The sequence below is a fragment of the Pholcus phalangioides genome, unplaced genomic scaffold (assembly GCF_987345545.1).
Source record: "Pholcus phalangioides strain wild (caught in Gottingen) unplaced genomic scaffold, Ppha-v1.0 ptg000042l_1, whole genome shotgun sequence".
NCBI classification, from domain to species: Eukaryota; Metazoa; Arthropoda; class Arachnida; order Araneae; family Pholcidae; genus Pholcus; species Pholcus phalangioides.
In genome coordinates this window covers 36,745,100-36,768,952 of record NW_028301628.1, presented here as the reverse complement: position 1 = coordinate 36,768,952, position 23,853 = coordinate 36,745,100, and the positions used below count along the sequence as shown (strand labels likewise).

The 23,853-nt window shown below is 35.3% G+C and overlaps 1 protein-coding gene across 2 annotated transcripts; it reads left to right on the top strand.

Moving 5' to 3' along the window:
- Positions 1-37: 37 nt before the first annotated feature.
- Positions 38-15,384, top strand: LOC149064965 (inositol hexakisphosphate kinase 1-like). Of its 2 annotated transcripts, none has more exons than XM_089255225.1 (7): positions 38-157; positions 4,229-4,348; positions 6,212-6,338; positions 6,995-7,136; positions 8,097-8,284; positions 10,065-10,240; positions 12,578-15,384. In XM_089255225.1, exons 2-7 carry the CDS (start codon positions 4,286-4,288, stop codon positions 13,184-13,186), a joined length of 1,305 nt encoding a protein of 434 aa, XP_089111351.1. In that variant the 5' UTR covers positions 38-157; positions 4,229-4,285; the 3' UTR covers positions 13,187-15,384. The 2 variants fall into 2 exon arrangements, with proteins under 2 accessions (XP_089111351.1, XP_089111352.1); XM_089255226.1 differs by lacking the exon at positions 38-157 and adding an exon at positions 1,826-1,889 and having other exon boundaries at positions 12,578-15,347.
- The last annotated feature ends 8,469 nt before the right edge of the window (positions 15,385-23,853 follow it).

The window sequence follows — 23,853 nt, the reverse complement described above, 5'->3', positions numbered from 1 at the left end:
TCACTGGCTGCGGCGGCGGCAGTGCTGCTGCTGCATCCACCAGCCTCCAGTGGCGTAAAGTGCGTGCGGCGTAGAAGAAACCTTGATATGTATGTCAGCTGAAGGAAGAGAAAGAAAGAAAAAAAAATATATATATATTTATATGTGTTATTATCTTGTAAGATTATTTTCTTTTCTCTTCTTTTTTTTTTTAAATACAATGACCGCGAATATTTGTATCTTGAAAAGAGAAATAGAAAGTATTCATTTGAATATATATTTGCGTATAAAAATTTTAAGGTTATTTTTTTTTCAAGGCTGAAATTACCTTGAGAATAACGTTGTGTGTTTTCTCATTATTAAATATAAGTATACTATTCAGGAGTGTTACCTTGCATGACCTATATTATTGAAATTAATGAAATAGATTCTCATGGATTATATAAATTTCACTCCATGGCCCCCCCCCCTTCACACCAAAAAAATCTTGGTGAGGAGTTCCTAGACTGAGGCCTTTGTTGGGGCCCTGGGCCAAGATTTTTCATATGCCCCTTTAAAGAAAATTTATTTGACAATAAGCAGAGTGGCAGATAGAGCCATGAAGAGCAGCACTCTTCTCCGATTCTCTAAAATTTTCTGGACCACTGATTATTTAAATTTGCCTCCACAAGCTATAGCCTGCTTACACCACACCCGTCCTCAAGTCACTCATTTGGTCATTCACTGACATGGTTCCCTTCATTCTGTAGATCATTCTTCTGATCACTCATATGCTTGCATAATTAGGTTGTTCACTGACATGGTCCCTTGCTCTAGGTCACTCGTCATTCACATGCTTACATAACATTAGGTCGTTCATCGTTCACAAACTTGCACACAGTTTTGATTACTCACGTGATTGCTTACTGTTTTTATCACTCACGTGCTGTGGGTAACGCTTTTGATCATTCACATGATTGTAAAATCTCTGAGTCACTCTTCTGGTCATTCACCTACATGGTCCCTCACTCTAAGGGATGTAGACTAATCTCTACCACAAATCTCTGTGGATCAGTCTTTTGATCATTCACATTCTTGCAAACTCTGTTGGTCATTTATTAACCTGGTCACTCACTCTTTAGGTCAGTGTTTCTCAACTGCCGGGCCATGAATGATTCATCTTTTAATTCTTCCCCATTTATTTTCCATAGTCGTGTTTATGACCGGGACTTACACTCAAAAAAAAAAAAAAAAAAAACTTAACCGGGCTGCAGGCTTCCAAAGGTTGAAAAGCACTGATTTAAGTCACTCGCACTCTTGTAAACTCTCTAGGTTGCGTTTTTAATCACTTACATGTTTGCTCACTGTTTCAAGCACTTAAATGCTTGCGCGCTGTTTGGAGCATTCAAATGCTTACACACTGTTTTGAGCACTCAAATTCTTGCACTGTTTTGAGCACTCACACATGCTCTAGGCCACTCTTTTGATCATTCACATGTTTGCAAACTCTCTAGGTCACTCTTCTGGTCCTTCACAAACATGAACCCTCACTCTGTAGATCATTGTTTTGAAACTCTAGGTCAATCTTTTCATCCCTCACTGACTTAGCCCCTTATTCAAAGGCAAATGTTGTTTTACCACGTGTGTGTGGGCATTTTGCATTTTGTTGCCATTCTTCTTATTGACCGATCATTCCTCAAATTTTCCATCCCGGGCTATATTCAGCTAAACTCCCCTGTAAATTCTCTTTTTACACGTGATAAATTAAAATCCTGGCATATTCCCATACCTTTAATATTATTAATGGTGACAATTATGTATAAAAAAAGGTTACTTAGGTCACTGGTTGCGCTGGCATAGAAGAAACCTTGATATGTATGCCAGCTGAAGGAAGAGGAAGGAAAAAATATATATATTTATGTTATTATCTTGTAAGTTATTTTCTTTTATATTTTTTAAATACAGTATTGTGAATATTATTTGCATCTTGGAAAAGAAATAGAAAGTATTCATTTAAATATATTCTTAAAAATTTTAAGGTTTTTTCTTTCAAGGCTGTGAAATCACCTTGAGAATAACATTTAAGTGTATCTTGGCCGTTCAGTTTACCAAATTATTGAAATTATAAAATTCTCATGGGCGTTTTTAAATTTCACACCTTGATCCGTAGATGGACTCCTTAGTTGAGGTCTGGTGGTGGTGCCCCAGGTCAGGATCTTTCTGGGGGCAGAGGCAGATTTTTGGCCCATTGGCTACAAATTTTGTCGCCCTTCTCCCATTTATTTGAATTTTTGAACCACTCATTCTAAAAATTTGCTACCCCCTGACCTATAGTTTGCCTATCCTCGTCCCTGCCTTCAAGTCACTCACATGCTCTAAGTTACTCTTTTGGTCACTGGCTTGCAAACTCTCTAGGTCACTTTCTTTCTGGTCATTCACCAACATGGTTCCTTGCTTTGGTCACTATTCTGATCATTCACCGACATGGTCACTCTTTTGGTCTCTGACTGACATAGTCCCCCACTCTCTATGCAGAGACGTACTTATGGTTTTACTGCCTGTGGACTCAAGTTTTGCAGCCCTTCTCCCTTTCCACTTATTGACCAATTATTTCTCAAATTTGCGACCCTGGGCTATAGCCTGCCATGCCCCAACCGAATTGCCATAGATGATAGTGCATCAGATTGTGAATTTGATGACCAAGTTTCGAATCCAGTTCATGGAAGTTATCAATTTTGCAATGGGATAGGTCCAGTGGCAAAGTTCTGGCATTCATTCATTCATCCTGCCCCTCTCCCCATAAATATGCTTCTGTTCATGGGCCCCTCCATGTAAATTTACAGTGGTAAAAATATCAAATTAAAAAAAATTTTCAAATTCCCATTTGAAAAAATCTATCCTTGGAGATCATGCAGACCTAAAGCATGATACTTACATAACATAACAATTCAAGCACTTGCCATCTTCACCTCAAAACATGGAAGACCCATGGCAGCACCAGCAAGAACACTAAACAAGCACGCCTCTGACAATATGATGGCTACACATACACCCATTTCTCTATGCACCGATTCATTAGAAATTCAACAGAGGAATGTTTACAAGATGCATGTACAGTTACGTAGCAGTCTGCGAAATAATATGATTCATCTTGAGACCCAGGCCAAGAGCCTGGTCAGACCTGCCTCGGCTTCATGTTCAGAACCGTGATCCATACAGTTGAATCACATTAATTTAACCACCAGCTTAAATCTAGGGAAATTTTTTTTTTTTGCACTATGGGTACTTTTCTAACCAGGTCAACAAAAAATGTGTGCCCTGTTTTCGTGCACTATGCTGGTATTTTAGATAATCTAGTGGCTTCCTGTTGATTTGGATTGTGGATTACTTATCTGTGGTGCAGGGTTCTATATATTTTATGTTCCATGAACCTTTTGCACCAAATGATACAAATACCTGGAACTTCCTTGCCAATTAGATGAAGGCCAAGAACTCTCTTCCGAGTAAGATGAAGTCCACAGATCCAGAGAGGGATTTGTGGCTTTGCCACCTGCAGACTATTCAAATTTTTCTGACCTCCCATTTTAATTTGATGCTCTTGGCAACAGATTATTGAAATTTACTTTCCTTGTCTGTAGTCCAATTGTAAATAGCTTCCTGTAAATTTGCTGTTGCACAGATTAATTTACGAATAATATTTCAGCTAGCGCGTAATAATGCAAAAACAATAAATTGTAATTATTTTCTAATCTAAGCCAATGGACCCTCCATCATTTTTTTTTAATTTGTCAACCCTTGTACTAAAGGCAATTTCAAAAAAAAAAAAAAAAAATTAGAAAAAAGTTCTTCAAGGAGATATTCATCAATATGTCATGTATCATTGTCGCAATGTTTCATTGTATTCAAAACCATTTTTTTGTAAGTACAGTGAATCCTGCTTATATTGTTCCCATTCATTTTCCCCGCTTAGTATAACTTCTTTCGATGGTCCCAATTCTTATTAATACTCATTGAGATTTCCTGCTTACAACGTTGTTTTTTTATGAAATTTTTTTTAAGAACATTGTAAACAGAATCCACTGTATACTGGTAATAAATTTTTTGAGAGCACATGATGCACAAATGTGAGAATGATGTATCAGACTTATGGTATTGAAATCTTTTTTTTTTTTTTTACTCTTAAGTTTATGAAGTTGTGTTTTTTACTGTCTTGTTGCTTTGACTGTCAGAGCAACACAGAATTTTGAACTTTGAATTTTGACTTCCTTAGGTTCTGTTGGCACAACTGAGGAGAAATTTATGATTGATCCCACTGAAATTACATGTTATGGAAGCTGATGCTAGTAGTTTTAGCAGTGCTGCTTTTCACCTCGAGCCTTTCATCCATCAGGTAAAAATAAAAGAATTAATATTATACTATCTGGATTTGACCATTTTTATAGAATGCCTTTTGATGATAGATGGAGATAATTCATAGAAGAGTACTCAAACTTTTTGGCTCTACTTTTTGCATTGTTCTGCAACGAGCCCTCGGCTGACAAGAAATTTTATGTGGTAAAAATTCCCATAATCGTGTTTTTCTACACTTTTCTTGAAATTCTTCCAGATTGTACTTTGCAGATTTCAGCGTATTAAACTTTAGGGCTTTTTTGGGCTATATTCGAAGCTTTTCGAGCATGGCATAACAGCTGGAAAAGTTTAAATACTCTTATAAACTCCGGCCATGTAAACCTGCCTTCTCTTTCCAATTTATTGAAGCTGAATCTCAAATTCTCCGCAGATCGACTAGTATGAAATGTCTACTATAGGGCTTGAGCAAATCCCAGATCATCACAGCAATTAAAAAAATTTTATTGGCATCTAAAAATTATATGATTACTGGTTCGGAGAAAAAAATACATTTGCCTATTAAATATTCGACTGGTGCCTGAATTTTTTTTTGTCATGCACTGGTCTATTATCAGTCCATTAGACTACCGAGTGGGGAATGTGTTCTGCTAAATCTGATTTTTTTACTCTCAATGTCTGCAACATTTTACAGCAACATTATTCATGAATAACTCCTTTATAGACAGGCTTTCAGCAACAAAATTAGATTATGTACAGTTGAAGTGCCAGAAATGAAAAATGTCTATTAACAGGAGGTGTTTATTGTGGCAGGTTCCACTCTAATCTGTATACCAGAAGTAAAGGGCACCATGTCACAAAAGGAAAATTTTACAGGAAAGCTGTTTAAAGATTTTTTTAGTATGTTATTCTATGGAGCTTGCTTATTTTATGAAGTGAATATCTATTATTTATTGAAATAGGACTTGGTGCAATATACCTATGTGTAGTGTAACAAAAAAGCACTGCAAATTAATAGTGTTACTCCAATATTGACGAAAACTGACATAGTGCCCTTTACCTCTAACATGCAGATATATAAAACTGATTTGCTGTCTATGTCTGTGTGTGTATTCTCTATGCAAGTCTATAATTTTTTACCAATCTCCGCCAGATTTTGAATATATTGGACCCGACTTCAATGACAGGCTACTTCAAAAGTTTTCAGAAGCTGGGCAAATGCCCAAAATAGGCAGAAAACTGTTGGGCATCAATGGTTCATACATTCAATGACTTTTGGAATGTTTACTTTGGTGACTGGTTCTCAAACAATGAGTTTCAGACATGTTTACTGTGTTTTACAATGGTTTGTCACCGCTTTAACCCTTTAAGACTGGGAAATTTTTTAAAGCATGAATTTTTGTTGGTATCTCACCTGCACAATCATTCAAGCTCAGGCTTAAAGGGTTAATGCTGCCTGTAGTCTATATGAAAAAAAGCCTAGGTAGTTACCGGGTATTATAGCTTGTAATCACGTAAAATATTTATAACATTTTTAGATGTATAAAAATATTTTGTATTGTCAGTTTTCTGTGTATTGATACTGAAGACATCATAATTAAGGTCACGTTTATTATGATCAGGCAGTTGGAAAATGAATAATAATGATATATCTGTTAATCGATAGAATTATGATTTCTGTCAATGTATGCGCTGCATCTTATTGCACCTGAAACATTATGCGATTCAAAAATGGTGAATATCTTTGAAAATTTTAATGATGATTAAATAAATTGGCATAAAAATAGTGAAAAGGAAGTTTAATTTCGTTTATTGCTCATCTTCTGCACATCTATCTAACACCATCTCATGTTGATATTGACGTTCAATGGTTTAATTCATTTAGTTGCATCCATAATATTTTCAGGTAGGAGGTCATTCATCGATGCTACAGTTGGATGAGAATACTATCTGCAAACCCTTAATTACAAAGGAGCTGGAATTCTATCAAAAATCTCCTGAAAGTTTGAAGAGGTTCATGCCAGAATTTAAAGGTTTGTTGCATGCCATTTCATTGATTGAATTCAATATGTTAATTTGTCATTGGTTAAGACAGTAAGCGTTTTTGAATTTTATGTGTATAATCAGAGATGAAGATAATTTTCATAACTGATATAAAATTGAATTACAATGGTTACGACAAAAAATAAATAATATAAACACAATTCACATCTGCAATTCACATCACATATTAGTCAATAGTTCGGTGTTTTTTCCTTCTTTTTTTCGTGAAATAAATTTTAATTACCTGCAGATTTTCTGTAGCTCTTTATTTCCTACAAGGATAATTTCTGAGAAAGTTTAGCAATAATTGGTAATTGCCACCAGAAATGTCAAAAATTGGTAATGTCCCATTTTAGGATTTCCCTCAGTGAAATATAGCCATCCTGTGTTAGGCCAATCAAAATGTGCTTTTGTGTTTTTCCCTTCAATTTTTTTTATTAATTTATTTTTTTGAAAAACTAAACTTTGACTTGAAAAAAATTCTCTAACTGCTTAGCTGTCAATTTATATGGCATGCATTTTATTAATTATTTTGGCACTGCTTATAATGCCCAAGCCTTGTTTTTTCTTCAAAAATAGCTATTGTGATTTAAAATTTGTTGCCTGCATTATCTGGGAAAATCAAAAAGTCATTTTGTCTTTTCAGGAGTGGTTGAAGTTGCTTTTAGTACTGATGAAGAGGGATATGTGAGTTTGATGGCCCATATGCCACCTGATTACAATAAGTCAACCAGCACTGGTTATTCTGACTATGTTAAAGAGAAAAGCAAAACTAAGGTAAAACATAGGTAAATATCGCTGTTAGTATTTGTCTGCCTGAATCGGAGTCTTGAAATTATGTCTTGCACTCCCTCCCTTTTTTAAATAAAAAATTTCTTAATGCTTTTGCTTATTCATAGGATTCCATATTGTATTTACAGCTTCTTCTGCTCCCCTCCCAGTCAATTGCAGTGCCTTCGAAGTAGCATATACTTTGGGATATGCTAGTCTAAATCTTTTATTACTGTATCAAAAAATTTTATTTACAGTAGAAGCTATTTCTATCTTGAAAAACTTTCATATCTCTAAAAAAAAAATTCCCAGTATGTACCAAACTAAAAATGCATTTTCACCTCTCTCTCACAAAGCATTTTCTTTGCCACTTATAATCTTGGTCATAGCAAGTAGAAGCACAACCATTCCTGCAGTTTAATAAAAAATCTGGCTTTCTTATAGAAGCAGAAGGAACCAAAAAAATATGTATATTTCTCACAAAATCCTAAAAAAAAATTTATTCCCATTGATTAGTTTCTTTCAAGATAGAGATGTTCTGCTGTTTATTAGTTAATCACAGCGGCAGCGTAATGGCATAGGTAGATACAGTGAAGAGAGCAATGGTGCCCTTTCCATTCATTAAAAAAAGTTGTAGGCAGAGGTGGATTATTTTCTCCCCATCCCCAATAAATACATTAACATACAAAACAGTATAAACCAGGCCACTATCTATTGCTAGATTTGTTAAAAAAATTGATACAAACAATTAAAACTTTTATACATTGATAACATCATTTCATAACAGATTCTCATTACTGGGAAATTCATCTGATTCTACCGAGTTTGCTGCTGGACATTTTTGACCCATTTCTGGATAAGAAAAACATTGAGGAAAAAGTCTTGATATTCAATTATCAAACTATTACACAATTAATTACTCATATTATATATTTTAACAAACTCTGTTTTCAAATTTGGTGGTGGATGCTATGCAGGATTCGACTATGTCACTCTGGAAGTGTGCTTATAGAAAGTAATTCAGAAGAGTGTCCGAATCTGATGTTTGAAGAAGGCAATCAAGTGGAAGGCCAGACATCCGGAAGTCTAATGAATCCTTGGGTTCTCCGATGTCATCAAGAGCAGATCAAGAAAATGAAAAAGTCCTCTTTCATCACAACTCAGAGTAAGCGTTTATTTAATACATGAGAGAAATATAATCAGCAATTCTTTCATTAATATCAGTTTAAACTGACAGTTTTTTTTTCAAACAAAAAAATGCTAGGTTATTATATAATTGAATGGTTGTAATATTGAAAAAGTCTCTCTAGGAAAAAGGCTGTTGAATTCATTTAAATTATGAAAATTGTAGATCTGTATAGCGGAACACACAAAAAAAAATCAATTATATATATCAGGGGTGGCCAACTTCTTACTGTTCAAGGGGGCCAATGTAATGGTCAGCTGCTACATTGTGGGCTGTACCAGGGACAACAATCTGGAGTATAAGCTGCACCAGTAAAATGGCCCAGAAAACTCTTAAATTTGTGTCCGCCAAAAGTAATATGGTGGAAGATGGACAATTTAGGCATTAAAATTCTACCCTACGCTTCAGTTCTTCATAAACTGATACATATCCATTGTTTTTTTTTTTTTGCTTCTTAGCTAGTAGATGCAATACATAAAAAAATTAGTTGCTTTTGCAAATTAGTCCATTCAATTACATCCACAGTTTGAATTTTACAGACAAGACATTTTTTCTAAATTTTTCCTTAATTATTTTTATCCCTTGCTTCTGATTTGGCAAAAGGGACAACAACATGTCGAATAGACGCTCAAGGAATTGATTCACACACTTGTAGATTTCGAGAGTTTTACTATTGGAATGGAAAGCTTGCCAAGGTCACATCGTGTGGATATTATTTACTATCATGAATAAATCTGTGATGGTATCAACACTAGCTTTGCATGGACCAGATAGATTACCTGTAGATATGAAAGAATGTGCACACTCGCCATTACCTGGTACTCCTGCATGTCCATGAGATTATATGGAACCAGAGAGATTTGTGATACATGTGTTCTTACTACTTCAGTTACCTTCTTAGAATATCTATTTTGGTTTGAGAAAGTGTTAATTTGCTCCCCTTACCTGCTATGTCAAAATTTAGAGATGGCAGCTTCTCTGTATATATTGTGTCTGGGTGTGGAACTGTCTCATTCAAGGGCGCAATATGAACCTGACCATCAAATATGACACATTTTCAATCTTTGGAATTATTGGGGTTTGCATAGTCGGAGAGTTGTAATTTTGAGATGTCAATGTGAGTTGGCGTTGATTTCGAAAAAGTTTTGTCACTGTGAGCAGAACACAAAATATGCATTCAGCTACAAGTACAGAGGCCACAAAAAGAACTTGTCCAACTAAGTGGTAGAAAAAAATGGGGTTAATTTTGAGCGGTCCCCAGGAGAACTTGCTGTAGCATAATTTGGTTGTATTACTGATAGTAAATAGGTAATATTTGGCAAGGATTAGCCAGAACATCCGGATGTTATCTTTTGGAAATCTGGTCACCATATCTAAGCAATAATAAGTTCCAGATTTTTTTCATGCATGAAAAAAAAGTCATGAATGATACTTTGAAATATTGATCTGATGCACCTTTTTCTGCATGATTGCCCCTTCAGTGAACTTTGGTTCGAATTCTCGTACCTCTTTCAGACAATCAATGTAGGTACTATGTAAATTTATGGTGTAAAAAAATATCATTGCTCGTCCTCCTTGCCTTTATGTGGGGTGGATGGAATTATGTAGTCGCTACAGAAATTTTAATTGGGATTCAACTCTCTAAGTCAAATTGAAAAAAAAACCTGCTATTTCTTTTTTTAAACGTTTTTTAATCTAATAACTTTTTTTTTTTTAAATCTGAAGATATATAGTTTGATGTTGAAGTTTTCATTTTCAGAGTACATGCTTCTTGAAAACCTTGTTTCGAAGTATGATTTTCCCTGCATACTCGACTTGAAGATGGGAACACGGCCATATGGTGATGATGCAAGTGTTACTAAAAAAGAAAGTCTTAGTGCAAAAATGTCTACGACAACAACTGTTGCTCTGGGAGTGCGAATTGGAGGTATACAGGTGAGCATATCTTGAATTATCAGATCACTTTGTTTTTCTTTATATTTTATGTTGAAGTCTACACACCAGATATTTTTAACCTTTAACACAATATGTTGCATGTTAAAATGTCTCTGAAGTCCTTGTGGGTGACTAATCTATGTTAAGCCTTTAACAATCAAGGACAAGATATCTCTCACCCAATGCAAATAGCAGTTTATTCCAGCTCTCTATGTTTTTTTAAATGAATGAACACATAAAACATAAATATAAAATTACACTACAGGAGTAGTCCTTAACCATGGGTGGGCTGATCATGTGGGCACCATGGGTGGTGAATACGGAGGGCGCAAAAGGAGATTGTCTCCTCTTCACTGAAAAATGTGTATTGGTGGTATAGAAGCATGGCCTCCACAAGGGTGGCCCTAGATGATTTGTATATGTTTTTTTTTTTTCATACTGTAAATTCACTATAGAAAGGCCCCATAAAAATCTGGCCTGAGAGCACACCAGAGATCCCGGCCCTTTGGCCTTGCTGCAGAATGTTTGAGCATGCATAGAATGGGAAGCAAGTTGGACTATCTATTCCCCCCCCCCCACTTCACTATATACATTTTCAGTGATTTCCCCCCCCCCCCCTAGTTTTGAAGAGTTTGTAACCTCTTATGGGACCAATGCAGCCCATCAGTTTCCTTGGAAATATTTCAGATGTTCCATGAACTTGAATGAGGAAATGATTAATTTATTGTTTCCATATACTGATTATTCTGCAAAAAGGATCGGTGGTTCATTTCCACAAAGAATCAGTGGAAACACAAAAGATTAAAAACCCCATATTAAATGTAACCAAATTGCCTCTGAGAAGTGAGGGAATTGTTCTTTATGTTCACTTCTTTAATGAATAAAAAACGTTAGTAGCCAAACAAAGAGTTTAAAATTATCAGTGTAATGCATGTAATCAATGAACATGAATTATGAATGAGCAATTGTATAATGAGCATTTCTTTTTGGATGTAAATACTTGCGAATTCATTTGATGAAATTAATCACAAATATTTAGAAATACACTTAAGATGGTATGTCGCAGTAATTCCCAAACTTTTTGAAGCATGGACCCCCTGTTGACAAAGAATTTTATCGGTGACACCCTACAATATATACAGTGGCCATATATCACGTTTTCCTGAGAATTCTTGCATTTTTTTAATTATTGAATGTGCTGCAATTTCCATAATGAATGATGAAGGAAATAAAATTATTTTTCAAATTTAGTTGATCAAACTGTTTTATTATGAGAATTCAAACTACCCACATGCTTTTTAAAGCTTTGAATGCCGGGGACAGGTGTCATCCACAGAGCTGCAAGTTAGGACAGAATGCATATCTTGGGCATTATAATGGTGCAGAGTGGACAACTTGGTAACCAAACTTAGGGTCACCACTACCAAATGCAGGGCTAGTGCAAAAATATTTTTGGGTTTGTTTTATGGAAAAAAAAATTTTAGTTGATTTGTTCTATCATTTTTGAATATTCATAACATTTTCATGATTGTGGCACTGCCACCCTTGCTTTATTATACAAAATTATTTTTTTAATTATAGTAGTATTTTTTTAATAGCAAGTACCTGGTGTGTACTCTCATAATATTTTAACCCCCTCCTCCCCAAAAATTTTAAGGCCTCCCAATATTTTCAATGGCTTCACTTCTACATCAAAAGAGCTTAATAAGTGACACACTAGCATTATTAATTGTTCATAATCTGAAATGTACACACTGTATATTCACATACATCGTTCTGTGTTTAAATTTTTTTTAAATATATATATATATATAAATATTTTTAAATCGGTCAATTCTTTCTAAATCTCTTGTATAAATATTAACTTGATCTATTGATTATTGTACATATGGAATTATAAAATTATATTATATGATGTATGCATGGTAAGTATAGGCTATTCTCAGCTGAGTTGAGACATTTTTTAGTTTCGATATATTTTTACTTGTGTTGAGAAAAATAAATTTATTATTCAGACATTTTCATTTTGGAGAATATCATGCGACCCCTCTTAGTTCATTAATATGACCTCCACTTTTGAAACCACTGGTGTATCTATTTAAAACCACTGGCATACAGTTGATGCCTATTTATAGTGATCCCAATCGTTTCATCAAAAATAGACATTGTATAGAAAGTAAAACATAAGATAGCCGTTACATGAAAGCATTTGGGACTTACCCCACCAGTCGGTGTAATGTAATGGTTGCTGTAACATGGGGTCGTTAAAATGGGCATCGACTGTATTATGATAGTGAATCATTCTCATTGAATTATTAAAACTTTTGTCAATTTCAGGTGTATCGTTGTGATTCCGGTCATTATATTTGCCACAACAAATACTATGGACGTGGTCTGACTGTGGAAGGCTTTCATCAGGCATTGTTTCATTTCTTGCATAATGGGAAAGAACTTCGCAGAGATGTCATCTCGCAGTTACTCCATAAGCTACAAAGTCTCAAAGAACTCATTCAAAGCCTCGAAACTTTCCGCTTTTTCACAAGTTCATTACTAATAATATATAATGGGAAAAAAGAAGACGATACTAGAAAATGTTTAACGAATTGCTTTTGCAATCCAAGGGATACTAATTTTTGTGAAAATGGTAACGTCAATGGAGCGTGTGAATCAAATCATGATGCAAGCTCATGTGCTGCTTCTGTCGAGCGCTTTGGAATCTGTGACCATTCAGATAGAAATTCATGCAATAATTCATCAGCCTGTGACTCTGGGAGAACAGAGAAGGTCAACTTAGTAGATGTCAGAATGATAGATTTTGCTCACTCAACACAAATCGAACTGGTTGGATCACAACAAAATATTCATTTGGGGCCAGATGAGGGCTATTTGTTTGGCTTAAATAACTTGATAATGCAGCTAAAAACTTTTCAGCAAAAAGACAACTAGTTTTTTTTTATGGTTTTGAATCGGGTTGTAATATGTATGTATATATTTTTTAAATATTCTACATTTAGCACTTACAATTACTCATGCTTCTTCGCGCATGTAGAACACACCCTCACATTATTTTACTTTATTCGTCAACAGCCATCACTTGGATAAAAGTTTCTAATTATTCCACACAGATCCTGGAACTAGAGGGTAGCAAGGGAACAACTGCTCTGGGTGGCAAAATAGTGTTTGCCTTCCCCCCCCCCAAATCCTAATTACAGCCCTGATTCCACAAAATCCTGACCCACTGTAGAGTATTTGCAACAGAGGCTTCTCTTCAGTTTCTGATCTCGATAGAAACGAGTCAGGATTAAATATGACAACTCAAATAATTTTTGGGGCTTTTAAGCTTTGGGTTTTCAAAGGCGGAATTGTCAGCCGTTTTCATCTGTGGTTATGACATATCACCTGCCAATAGCAGCGGTAAATAACAAATCTAGATAGAAATATTTCCTTTTTATGGTTTTTTTTAAATGTTTATACTGTTTCTCGTTTGATTTCATGCATCGCAAACTGCCAGATTTCATTTAGTTTGAGGCCTTGTTGAAACGATTGAAAAGCTTAGAGATGTCCATAGAGTCAAGGTCTAAGTGAGTGAAACAGTTGGTTATTTTTTTAAAGAATTGTAGTGTAATGGAAATGGGTATCATTGATTCCCTGCTCTATGAAAGTGGAACCTGCCGAATTTTCCATACTGGCCCAATTGACAAATTTGTGTTGTGATAGTTTTTATGATTTCTCCATAAACAGCCTTCCCCCTACATCCGAGAACAACAAATCTTATACATCCCACCAGAGATGTCAGATGGTCACTCAAATCTTTTACAACGATTTCAATATGGAAGGTGGTCTTGAAGCTCTAAGTTGTTTTCTTTTGATGCCCACAATTTTATTTTTCATTATAGGTATCATATTTTCTTGCATATAATCTACTGATTATGCAGGATGTCCAATTAAATTCAAAAATAGTTAAATTCATAAAAATTGCTGCAATTGCTATATTTTAATGCAGTTTGCGGAAAAGTTATTCTCACAAAGGAAGCTTTTTTCGGTACAGGGGGGGAAAAAGGTTATAATTTTTGGTAATAACTCACTTTCTATCAACTTGATTAGGCCTGAAGCTTTCTTCAGTAACTTCTGTGTCAGAAACGTTTATACAGCTTGGGCTGGCAATTCATGGCTGAGATTAAAACAGCTTCACCAATAGTGGGTTAAATAAATGTCAACATCACAATGAAAACCTTAAAGTAAAAAAGTAAGGGCGTTCCAGAATATCAGTTTGCATATTTTCAGTACTTCTGCTAGACATTGTGCACTAAAAACTACTGCTTGTATTAAAATGTTCTTCTCACAGATTGCTCTGACATTGTTCTGTTCAATGAACTAAAAGTTTTGCAATACTATGAAAACTTTTTGAGATGATTGTGTGATAAAAATTGCCATTTTTTTTTGTTAAAAATACTTGTTCTCAATTCAAAAAGTCAAATATATCGCTTAGTTTTTAGTGCATTGCACAGCCAGAGGTGTTTGAAATACGGTGGCAAAGTTTCATAGAGATATTTTGAAAAATGCTTAAGAAATTTTTTTCATTAAGTAAAAAAGCCAAAAACACAAAGCAAAAATCTTCAGAAAGCACATTCAAAGATTTCATTTTCAGACTAAGAGCAATAACTTTGCTTGTAGTGATTGTAGAGATGAAAATGAAACATTTTTGGATTCTAGAACTACTGCACTTTCAAATTAAGACAAAATCAATTTTAAAATTTTTTGTGAAATTTGTCATTTGAAGGCAGGCAGTTGCCTAATGGCATAATGCAAATGATTAAAATCGGTATTATTTTTTTCTGTGATCACACATAATTATAAAAGAATTGAAAAAATATCTGCTTTAGAAATTTTGTTCCACATATTTGTTAACTCTGGCTTTCTTTAATAATTTCTGTGACAAGTATAAATATGTATATATATTTACAGAACATATTATGTTCCATAAATATGTGATTATGTATACAGGAGTCTGCCCAAACATTTTTGTTGAGTCCTATTTTTGTGAAAATGGTCATTAATTTTGTGAAAAGTAAGGAATTTTGTGGAAAGCGAAACAATCAATTAAATTTATCACAAAAGAAATTAAATGTCAAGTTTTATGGTTTTTGTTAATTTGTTTTTTGTGAAGGATCTGTTTTTCAGATCTGGAATTTTGTGAAGGGTCCAGAAAATGAACCCAGATTTCAGTTGCACAGACTCCAGTATGGTTACTTGTATTCTGCTATATATGGGTATAGTGTATTTTTTCATTTAGATAGATCTTATGGTTGTTAAACATCATGAGGTGATTACCGAAAACAAAATCCATTTTTTTCTGTAGGTGGGAGTAAAGTTTATGGTGCACAACCTTTTCAGTCTGTAGGCCATATATGCAAGATAGCCAGTGAGCAGTAGCCATCTTTAGTGTGAAAAAAGAAATTACACACAATTTACACTGTGTAATTTCTTTTTTGCGGGTGTCTTTCAATGGCTGGTGTCTTTCATTTGGCTTGATGACTAGATTATCATATACAGTAAAACCTTGATAAGTCGTCACCTCGTTATCGAAAAATTATGACGGCTTAAGTAGAGTGACGACTTAAGCGAAGTGCCCTCAGTTTTAATGTGCAATATTGTGGTTTAAGGATATTTGGAATCTTGTCTAATTTTCATAATTGTTCAGGAGAAGTAGAGAGGTTCATCATTCTTGGATTCGATAAATTTAAACTAATATAACATTTATTAAAATATGAATCAAAATTACAATACTAATAAATTTTATAGATAGTAAAAGAAAAATAATAGAAATTTTTTACCTTTTTTTTATCTCTTATTACTTAACTTAATGTGGTAAAATGTACTGTTACAATTTTATTTATACTAGTAATTTTTATTTTAGACTAATCAGAGCAACTGTTAGAGTAGTTAGCTTTTCTTCATAATGGAACTCTATTGCACATTAATTTTACATATACATGAAAATTAATTTTAATGTTTTTATTCTTCATCAGTAGTTCATGGTACTACTACTAATTAATCTCGAACACAGGATCCAATTTTGACTGGATTGAGGGCTGGCATGACCCCCACATCAGTAGGGCCCCGACCAGACTTCCACGGGTCCCTTTGTGATGGATTTATAGCGTGAAAAAACAAAAAAATATTGAAAATCGTTCCGAGCCCGCCAGCCCACCCCTTGTGGGGACTGGGCAGGGAAAAGTAAACAAAAGTAAGTCTAGTTTTTTCAACAGAGATATTTTGTTTAAATGTAAAACCCTAAATTAATGGGGGTCCATGCACAGACATCAGGTCTAGCTCGAACAGCCCCTATAACGTTTCAAAAACCTTAGTCGACAAATGAACTTGCCCAGCATAACTTTCGTTACTTAAACTGTCCTGTTTAGGTACATAGTCTTTTATAGTGACTTTTAACCATATGTCAATGCTGTTAACAAGCCTTTTTTTTAGTTGGGTGCTATAAAAATAGTCTGTTTCTCTCTCTCAAAGTTTTTCATGGTGACGAGTTAACCAAAATTAGCAACGAGTAAACGAGGGTTTAATAACATTGTCTATGAAAGCTGGAAGGACCTGAAGAAAAACGATGACTTAACCAGAGTGACGGCTTATTAGGGTGACAACTTAACGAGGTTTTACTGTATTTCGAAAAACCTCCCTGAGTCCTGAAAAGTTTTTAATCAAATTTGAAAAATGCAAACTACAGTAAGACCTCTGCATCAATCACTTTTAACATCCATACATCTACAAGGTCACTTTTTAAAGGCCCTTGCTAGCACAATTAGCAAATTGATCTCATTATTAAATCACCCTGCTATGAAGTCATTTTCATTCGGTCTCCAAGGGTAACTTTATACCGAGAGCTCAGACTTTTTCCTACACATCCTGAAATTTGTTTATATGGACCTGTTCTTTTTGGGACTTGGGTTGTAACTTATCATTTACATAAAGTCTATACAACGGTACAGTGATACCTTGGCTAAAGATAATTTGTTATGTAATCATATTCATTAGCTAAAATGGAATTTCTCAAATGTTTCTATGGAAAATCATTAAATTTATTTTAGGGTACTTTCAAGCAAGCACAACTTGTCTATCACCATGGACAATTTACTATAGAATAAGTTGCGCCGAAAATGTGCATGTGTACCTGAGAGTGTCTGTGTTTACCTAGTGTTGTGCGTGAATTTTTAGTGCCACCATCTATTTTTCAAACAATGAGTGCAGTTGGTGATTGAATATCTGTACAATTGTAGGTTTGTTACTCTGTGTGGCGAGACTTTTCAACTTGGAGATCGGCTAGCATTTACACCTTAAAGTTTGGAACCACAGGAAACCAGTTTCAGCTGACAACCACTGTGGTTCAAATCTGGGTCCTCGTGTAATGGGAGTCCATCGCTATGGACTTCTAGGGTACTACCTAAAATGCGAAGATAAGTTTTATAAAACTACTAAAGGACTGTGAAAAAAAAACCTTACTGAATGAACAGCTTTGCAATTGACTTTATAGGAAGATTAGAAACTGAAGATCTTTTACTTTACACTACAGTGAAGGGCACGGTAGCCCAGGTTGATGATTCTTGCCTGTAGTACTAAAAGATGTTTAGAGGTGTCATGAGTTTGATACCCAGTTTGTTCTTGTTAGACTTTCCTGACACAGGCACAACAGAAACAGCGACTTAGAGTAGCACACCAACCTCTCGGTAAGTATAAAAAAGGTTGCCATATGCGGAATCAGCAATAAATCATAGGTCAGGACCGTCATTTCAACTTTTTCCAGGAGGGGGGGGGGGGGACAAAGCACATGTACTCAATGTATGTATATATATAAACCATTTTTAGTGTATTTTCAAAAGCCGGGGCCCCCCTAAATGATGGTCCTGTTATAGGTCCCATCTAATTAGCCCTCATGTGCAAAAAATGGCCACAGTACGACAAAAATTGTCACTGAATAATCCAATCAGGATCATGAGAGTTTAGGGCAGTGTTTCTCAACCGCTGGGCCCTAACACTAGTCACACTGGGCTATGAGTGATCGCAGTTTCATTTTCCCTATTAATTTCTCGTTAGCTGTTTGTATGACCAGGCCTTTCACTTACACAAAAGACATTTACTGGGTTGCAGGCTTCCGGAGGTTGAGAACCACTGCTCTAGGGGATGTGGTCAGCTCATTTCTCTCCATCTCATGCATGCACATAGTGAAAAGCTCCTAGTATATCCAGACCTTCCAGTTTGGTACTAGGAGGAGTTAACGTGTGTGTGCTGAAAACATTTGGGGTGGCTTCTTGTTCTAAATGCATTTTTTTCTTCAGCTTAATTTTTCATTTTACATGAAAAGGCTTAAAAACATTCTGAAAGAAAAATAGTTGTATTTAGAAAATGATTTAGAGGTGGACACGGGGCAGTGAACGTGTTTGAAATCTGTGGGTGCTTGTCTTGATCTTTACGTAGGAAATTCTGATTTCTGAATCAATTCAGTTGGTGCTGAGGCTCATGCCATAAATTACCATGGGTTCTTGAGCACCTCCCGGCTCTGATTCCACTGGGTGGACATAAATTAATTAGGCTGGAGTGACAGTAATTTTAATGATTCCACATAGGATAGAGCCTAAGCCATGTTTGATTGTTGCTGTTGCATTAATTCTGATGATTATTGGAGCAAAAATTCAGCTCACAACAACAACAACACAGCTGTGTTGTCAGTGCGCACATCCATACCAACTGAGCCGAATCTGTATTCCTTGGCTGAGGCTGAAAAACTTCAAAAAAAAATTCTTTAGCCGGAAAAATTCATAGACGAGGTATCACTGTATCTCTCCCTTTACAAATAGAACATACAACACTTATTCAGCCAAGTTGATGTAAGATTGCACAAAAATATTCGTGTAATAATCTTTTAATTCAGATAAGTAATTTAGCATTTTAGGACACATTCAAACTACTTTGTGCAAAGTTTTTGTCACAGATGTATTCAAGCACGACCTCTTAGAGAAGATGAAAATTCAAATCACAGCTATATTGTAAATTTCGACTCTCTAACTTGAGCATTTCATGAACTGTGCTTGTATGTTTCTGGGACATTCTAATATTGTGAAACACATAAGTGTGTATGAAGTATACAAGTTGACTCATACATTAAAATTTTTTAAATATGTACCCAGTTCACACATACAAAGTTTTGGTCAAAATGTATCCAATCATAATTTTCCTTGCGTGAACTGATGAAACTAGGGGGCATGATTTGGTGCATGTATGTAGACCAAGAGTGCTCAACCTTTAGGAGAGAGAGTGTCACTTCATTGATTTGAAAAGGTATCGCAGGCCACTTAAGTGATCTAGAAATGTGCTGCGGATCACTTAAGTGATCTATAAATATGCCACAACTTACTTTAGTGATGCTGAACTGTGCAACAAGTCACTTAAGTGATCTTTGACTGTGCCAAGGGTCACTCAAGTCATCTGCAAATATGCTGCGGGCACTAAGTGATGTGGAACTGCACCACCATTCAGTGCTGTCTTAAGAGCATCATGGGGGCCCCCGGGCGAAGTTATTTTTCTGAGACCCTACCAGACGAATTCTAGAAAATTTCAACCGGTTCGTGTTTTTGTGAGGCCTTTCTTCTCTTGAGGCCCCCCCCCCCCCCAGCCGTGATCGGGTGGGCCCATGCGTTAAGACAGCACTGCCACCATTACGGGTCACTTAAGTGATCTAGTAATGTGCTGCTTAGTTCATTTTTTACAAAATTAGGTTTGAGGTTGCAGGTCACATCAGATGACTCTGAGGACCACAGGTTGAGCATGTGTGATGGAGGTGATCCTAGTGCTCATGCTGGAATTTTTCCATGCCTACAAAAAGCTGCCAGTCGCAGATGAATGAGAAAGTGCATATGAGCCCGTCACATTTTAGTTTTTTGACATGCTGATCCCTTGGGAATACGTGAAGATCATGTTGTTATTAAAAAAAAAAAAAAAAAATGGCAGAAAAACTTGAACAACACCACTGTATTAAATTTTGTATGACGCTTTACGATTCCTGAGTAGAAGCAATCCACAAGATTCAACAGACCTTCAGAAATGGGCACCACACCGATGAAGGAGTAGTGCAACCTCTTCAAGAACAGCTGCACATCAGTGGGGAGTAAAGCACGTTCTAGTAAGTCCTCAACAGGGTTGGTAAAAAAACCGGTTTTTTTGAAAAAAACCAAAAAACCGGGTTTTTTTGGTTTAAATAGTATTAACATTAAAAACAATGAAATTTCTGAAAAATCATTCAAACTTCCAATAATTAACAAAAATAAAATGTTTATTAATGTAATTAACACTATTCCCATGCTAATTAATCAATAAATATTTATTACATTTTAACAAAAACCAACTTTTGCCATTTAATTATTTTTTGCTTAACTCAATGGATTACTGTGTGTTTGAAAACTCTTTTAATGTTATTATTAATCATATAATATAAAGGTTTTTCTCCAATTACTTTCAGTATACTTAATTAGGAAGCTATTTTGCAAAAAGTAATAAAAATTAGGTGAATATAATGCATTTAATGAAGCATAAATAATGCAGATTAATTAGCAATGATTTACGATATACAGTGTGATTATAACTAAGGTTCTGATTTCAAAGCACTGTAAAAAAAAGATTTTTTTTTTATTTGATAAAGGGGAAAAAATACTTAAAATTAATGACATTATCCAACATGTGGGAAATTCGCTCGCAGAATGAAAACGATAGCCAGTCATGGCAAAATTATAACTTAATTATAGCATTGCACGACTCCATAATTCACGGAAACATCACAAAAAAAAAATGCAGTAATTGAACAAATAACTACAACTTACTCAAAAAATGTTAAATATGTTGTCCACCGCGTGTTCTGGCTATGAGGTTAAAAGCACAAAAATTCTTGTTCAACAACAGAATCGGAGTATGCCATGATCATAATGTGGATGTGCTTGCAATTCAGCTTTATTAAACCAAATGCGCCCCCTTTCCCCCGTTCATATTCCTGAGGAATGAGGAACTTCTAACATATAGGGAATGTGCTGGAGATTGCAATTCACTAAAGTTTGCAATCTGACCACTGTTTATAACATTTTGAGGTACCCCCCACAGCCAGAAGTTGCAAGGGTTAATTAAGGTGCATCCTGTTAAAATGGGTCTTCAGCAGCTGCTTTGCTGGTATTGCAATGTGCATCTTAACAGACGTTCTATCCACACACACTAATGATGTGGTTGCACAAAATAGATTATACTGCTGGCCAAGTACAGCATCATCTACTTGCACATTTTGCACTTTTTTCTTTTGCAAAAGAAACATCCATTGCTTCAGGAGTATCCATGGAAATTTTCAAGTCATTCCGATCAGTACTTATTGTATAGTTTTAGGATCAAAACTTAAATTATAATCACCCTGTATATAGCTGATTATTTTTCATAAATCTGTTACTACTATACAGTAGAACCTTGATTAACTGGGCTTAACAGTGTGTGTGTAAAAGTATAAAAAAACAAAGTATTGAATATTAAGACTGGGAGATATACAGTAGGAGATGTGCTACTTCTTATGGGAATGAAAATGTATGTGAGGTAATGTAACAACTAGTACACTGGTCTTTGTCCTTTAAGGACAGCTGGTGTCTTTATTGGATTATAGGACCACCTGCCCCTAGCATGATGGTGTCACTACTGTAGCTGCTTCTTTGTGAAGGGAAAAAAAAACCCTGTGAGATATGTAATACACCACTACATTTAGATGTGTGATGCAATCCTTATTCATGAATTTGCTTAAGATAGAGAGAGCATCAGAATGTAGCCAAAGGTTAGAAAATGTTGTAGGAATGAGAAATTTTGGCTTTTATATATAACTTTAAATGACTAAGATACTTCATATGAAAAAAATATATATATTCTGGCCACTTTTATGAGACTTTGAAAAAAACCACTTATAAAATCTTGTCATTTAAAGATGTCATTTAAAGATATACCATCAGAATGTACCCCAAGCATATAAAATGTGGTAAAAATGAAACATTTTGGCTAATAATGAACCAATATGATATTTTTCAAGGAAAAAAATGATATTTAGGCAACTTTTATCAGATTTTTTGAAAAAAAACCAGTTGGTTTAAACCAAACAACCCTGGTCCTCAACATCCAGAAATGAGATTGATATTGACCAAGTGAAGACTCTAGTGATGCAGGATCATCGAATCACAATCAAAGAACTTGCGGACGAGGCAAGCATTAGATCTGTTCACTCCGTTTTACCTGATGATTTGGGCTTCAGGAGATGCGATGTCAAAGTCATGCTGTTAGTCTTTTTTGACTCAAGTGGCGTGGTTCATCAGGAGTATGCACCACACGACACAAACGAGTATTACCAAGAGATTCTGCATTGTAATTGGCTGCTCCAATCACAATTAATGCAGTTGCATTGTTCAAGTTTTTCCTACCATTTTGTCAAAAACGAAAATATGGCTGCACTCACTATTCCTCACTCATCGGTGGTCTGCTGGTGACTGGCAGTTCCTGCAGGTAGGAGAAAATTCAAGCATGTGCACCATGATTATGATTACCCACATACGTGCACCAAACCACGTCTCTGTAGCTTCATTGGTTTATGTGCGCAAAAATTATAGTCGGATAGTTTTTGAATTGATCTTGTATATAGTGTATAAAAAAACTAAATGTGGCATTTGAACCTGTACTATAAGAGGTTATGACATGAATAATGTGATCAATTCAGTCACTGTAGTTTTATATATAGTATTGTCCACATACTGGTTAAAACATTTACATGATGTTAAACCCTTTGACTGTTAATCAAGTGTACTTGAATGTAAATATCTGAATGGAGATTCTGTGACTGTTGAAAGTTACAAAAAGTGGCACCTTCAAATATTGTGATAGTTTTCAATTGATCTGTATGAGTCATGAGGTGGTCGTGTGGGCATCATGCTAGACTCTTATCATGAGGTTCCAAGTTGGAACCCTATTGGTGGCACAGTAGTGTTTCTATGATTTTCCAACTTCAAGGCGTGAATGTGAGCTGGTTTTCTACTTGATAGTCTTTCTGTAGAGATCAGGTCGACCTTCAACATGATACTTACACATAGGCGTTAAAGCATTTGTCATCTTTACTTCATAATGGAAGGAAGATGGAAGCACCAGCAAGAACACGAAACAAGCACAATTCTGACAACATAAATACGTTGGGACATGCATATATATATATATATATTCGCACAAGATGTTCTGATGTGTATGAATTTGTTAGAAATTTGATAGAAGAATGTATGAAGTTCATGTGTATGGGTTATGGCTGCTAAGGAAATATCTGACCAGTTCACCATTAATACTGCTTAACCATGCATGCACGTTACATACATTCCCCTGCTGAATTTCCAACAAATTGGTGCAAGTTGGAAAAGGTTATGCATGGCTCTAATGTATTTATGTTGTCAGAATTATGTATGTTTGATATCCTATTGGTGCTGCCATCAGCCTTCAATTCTTTTGAAGTGAAAATGACAGATGCCTGAATTTTCGTATTACGAATATTATGTGTTGAA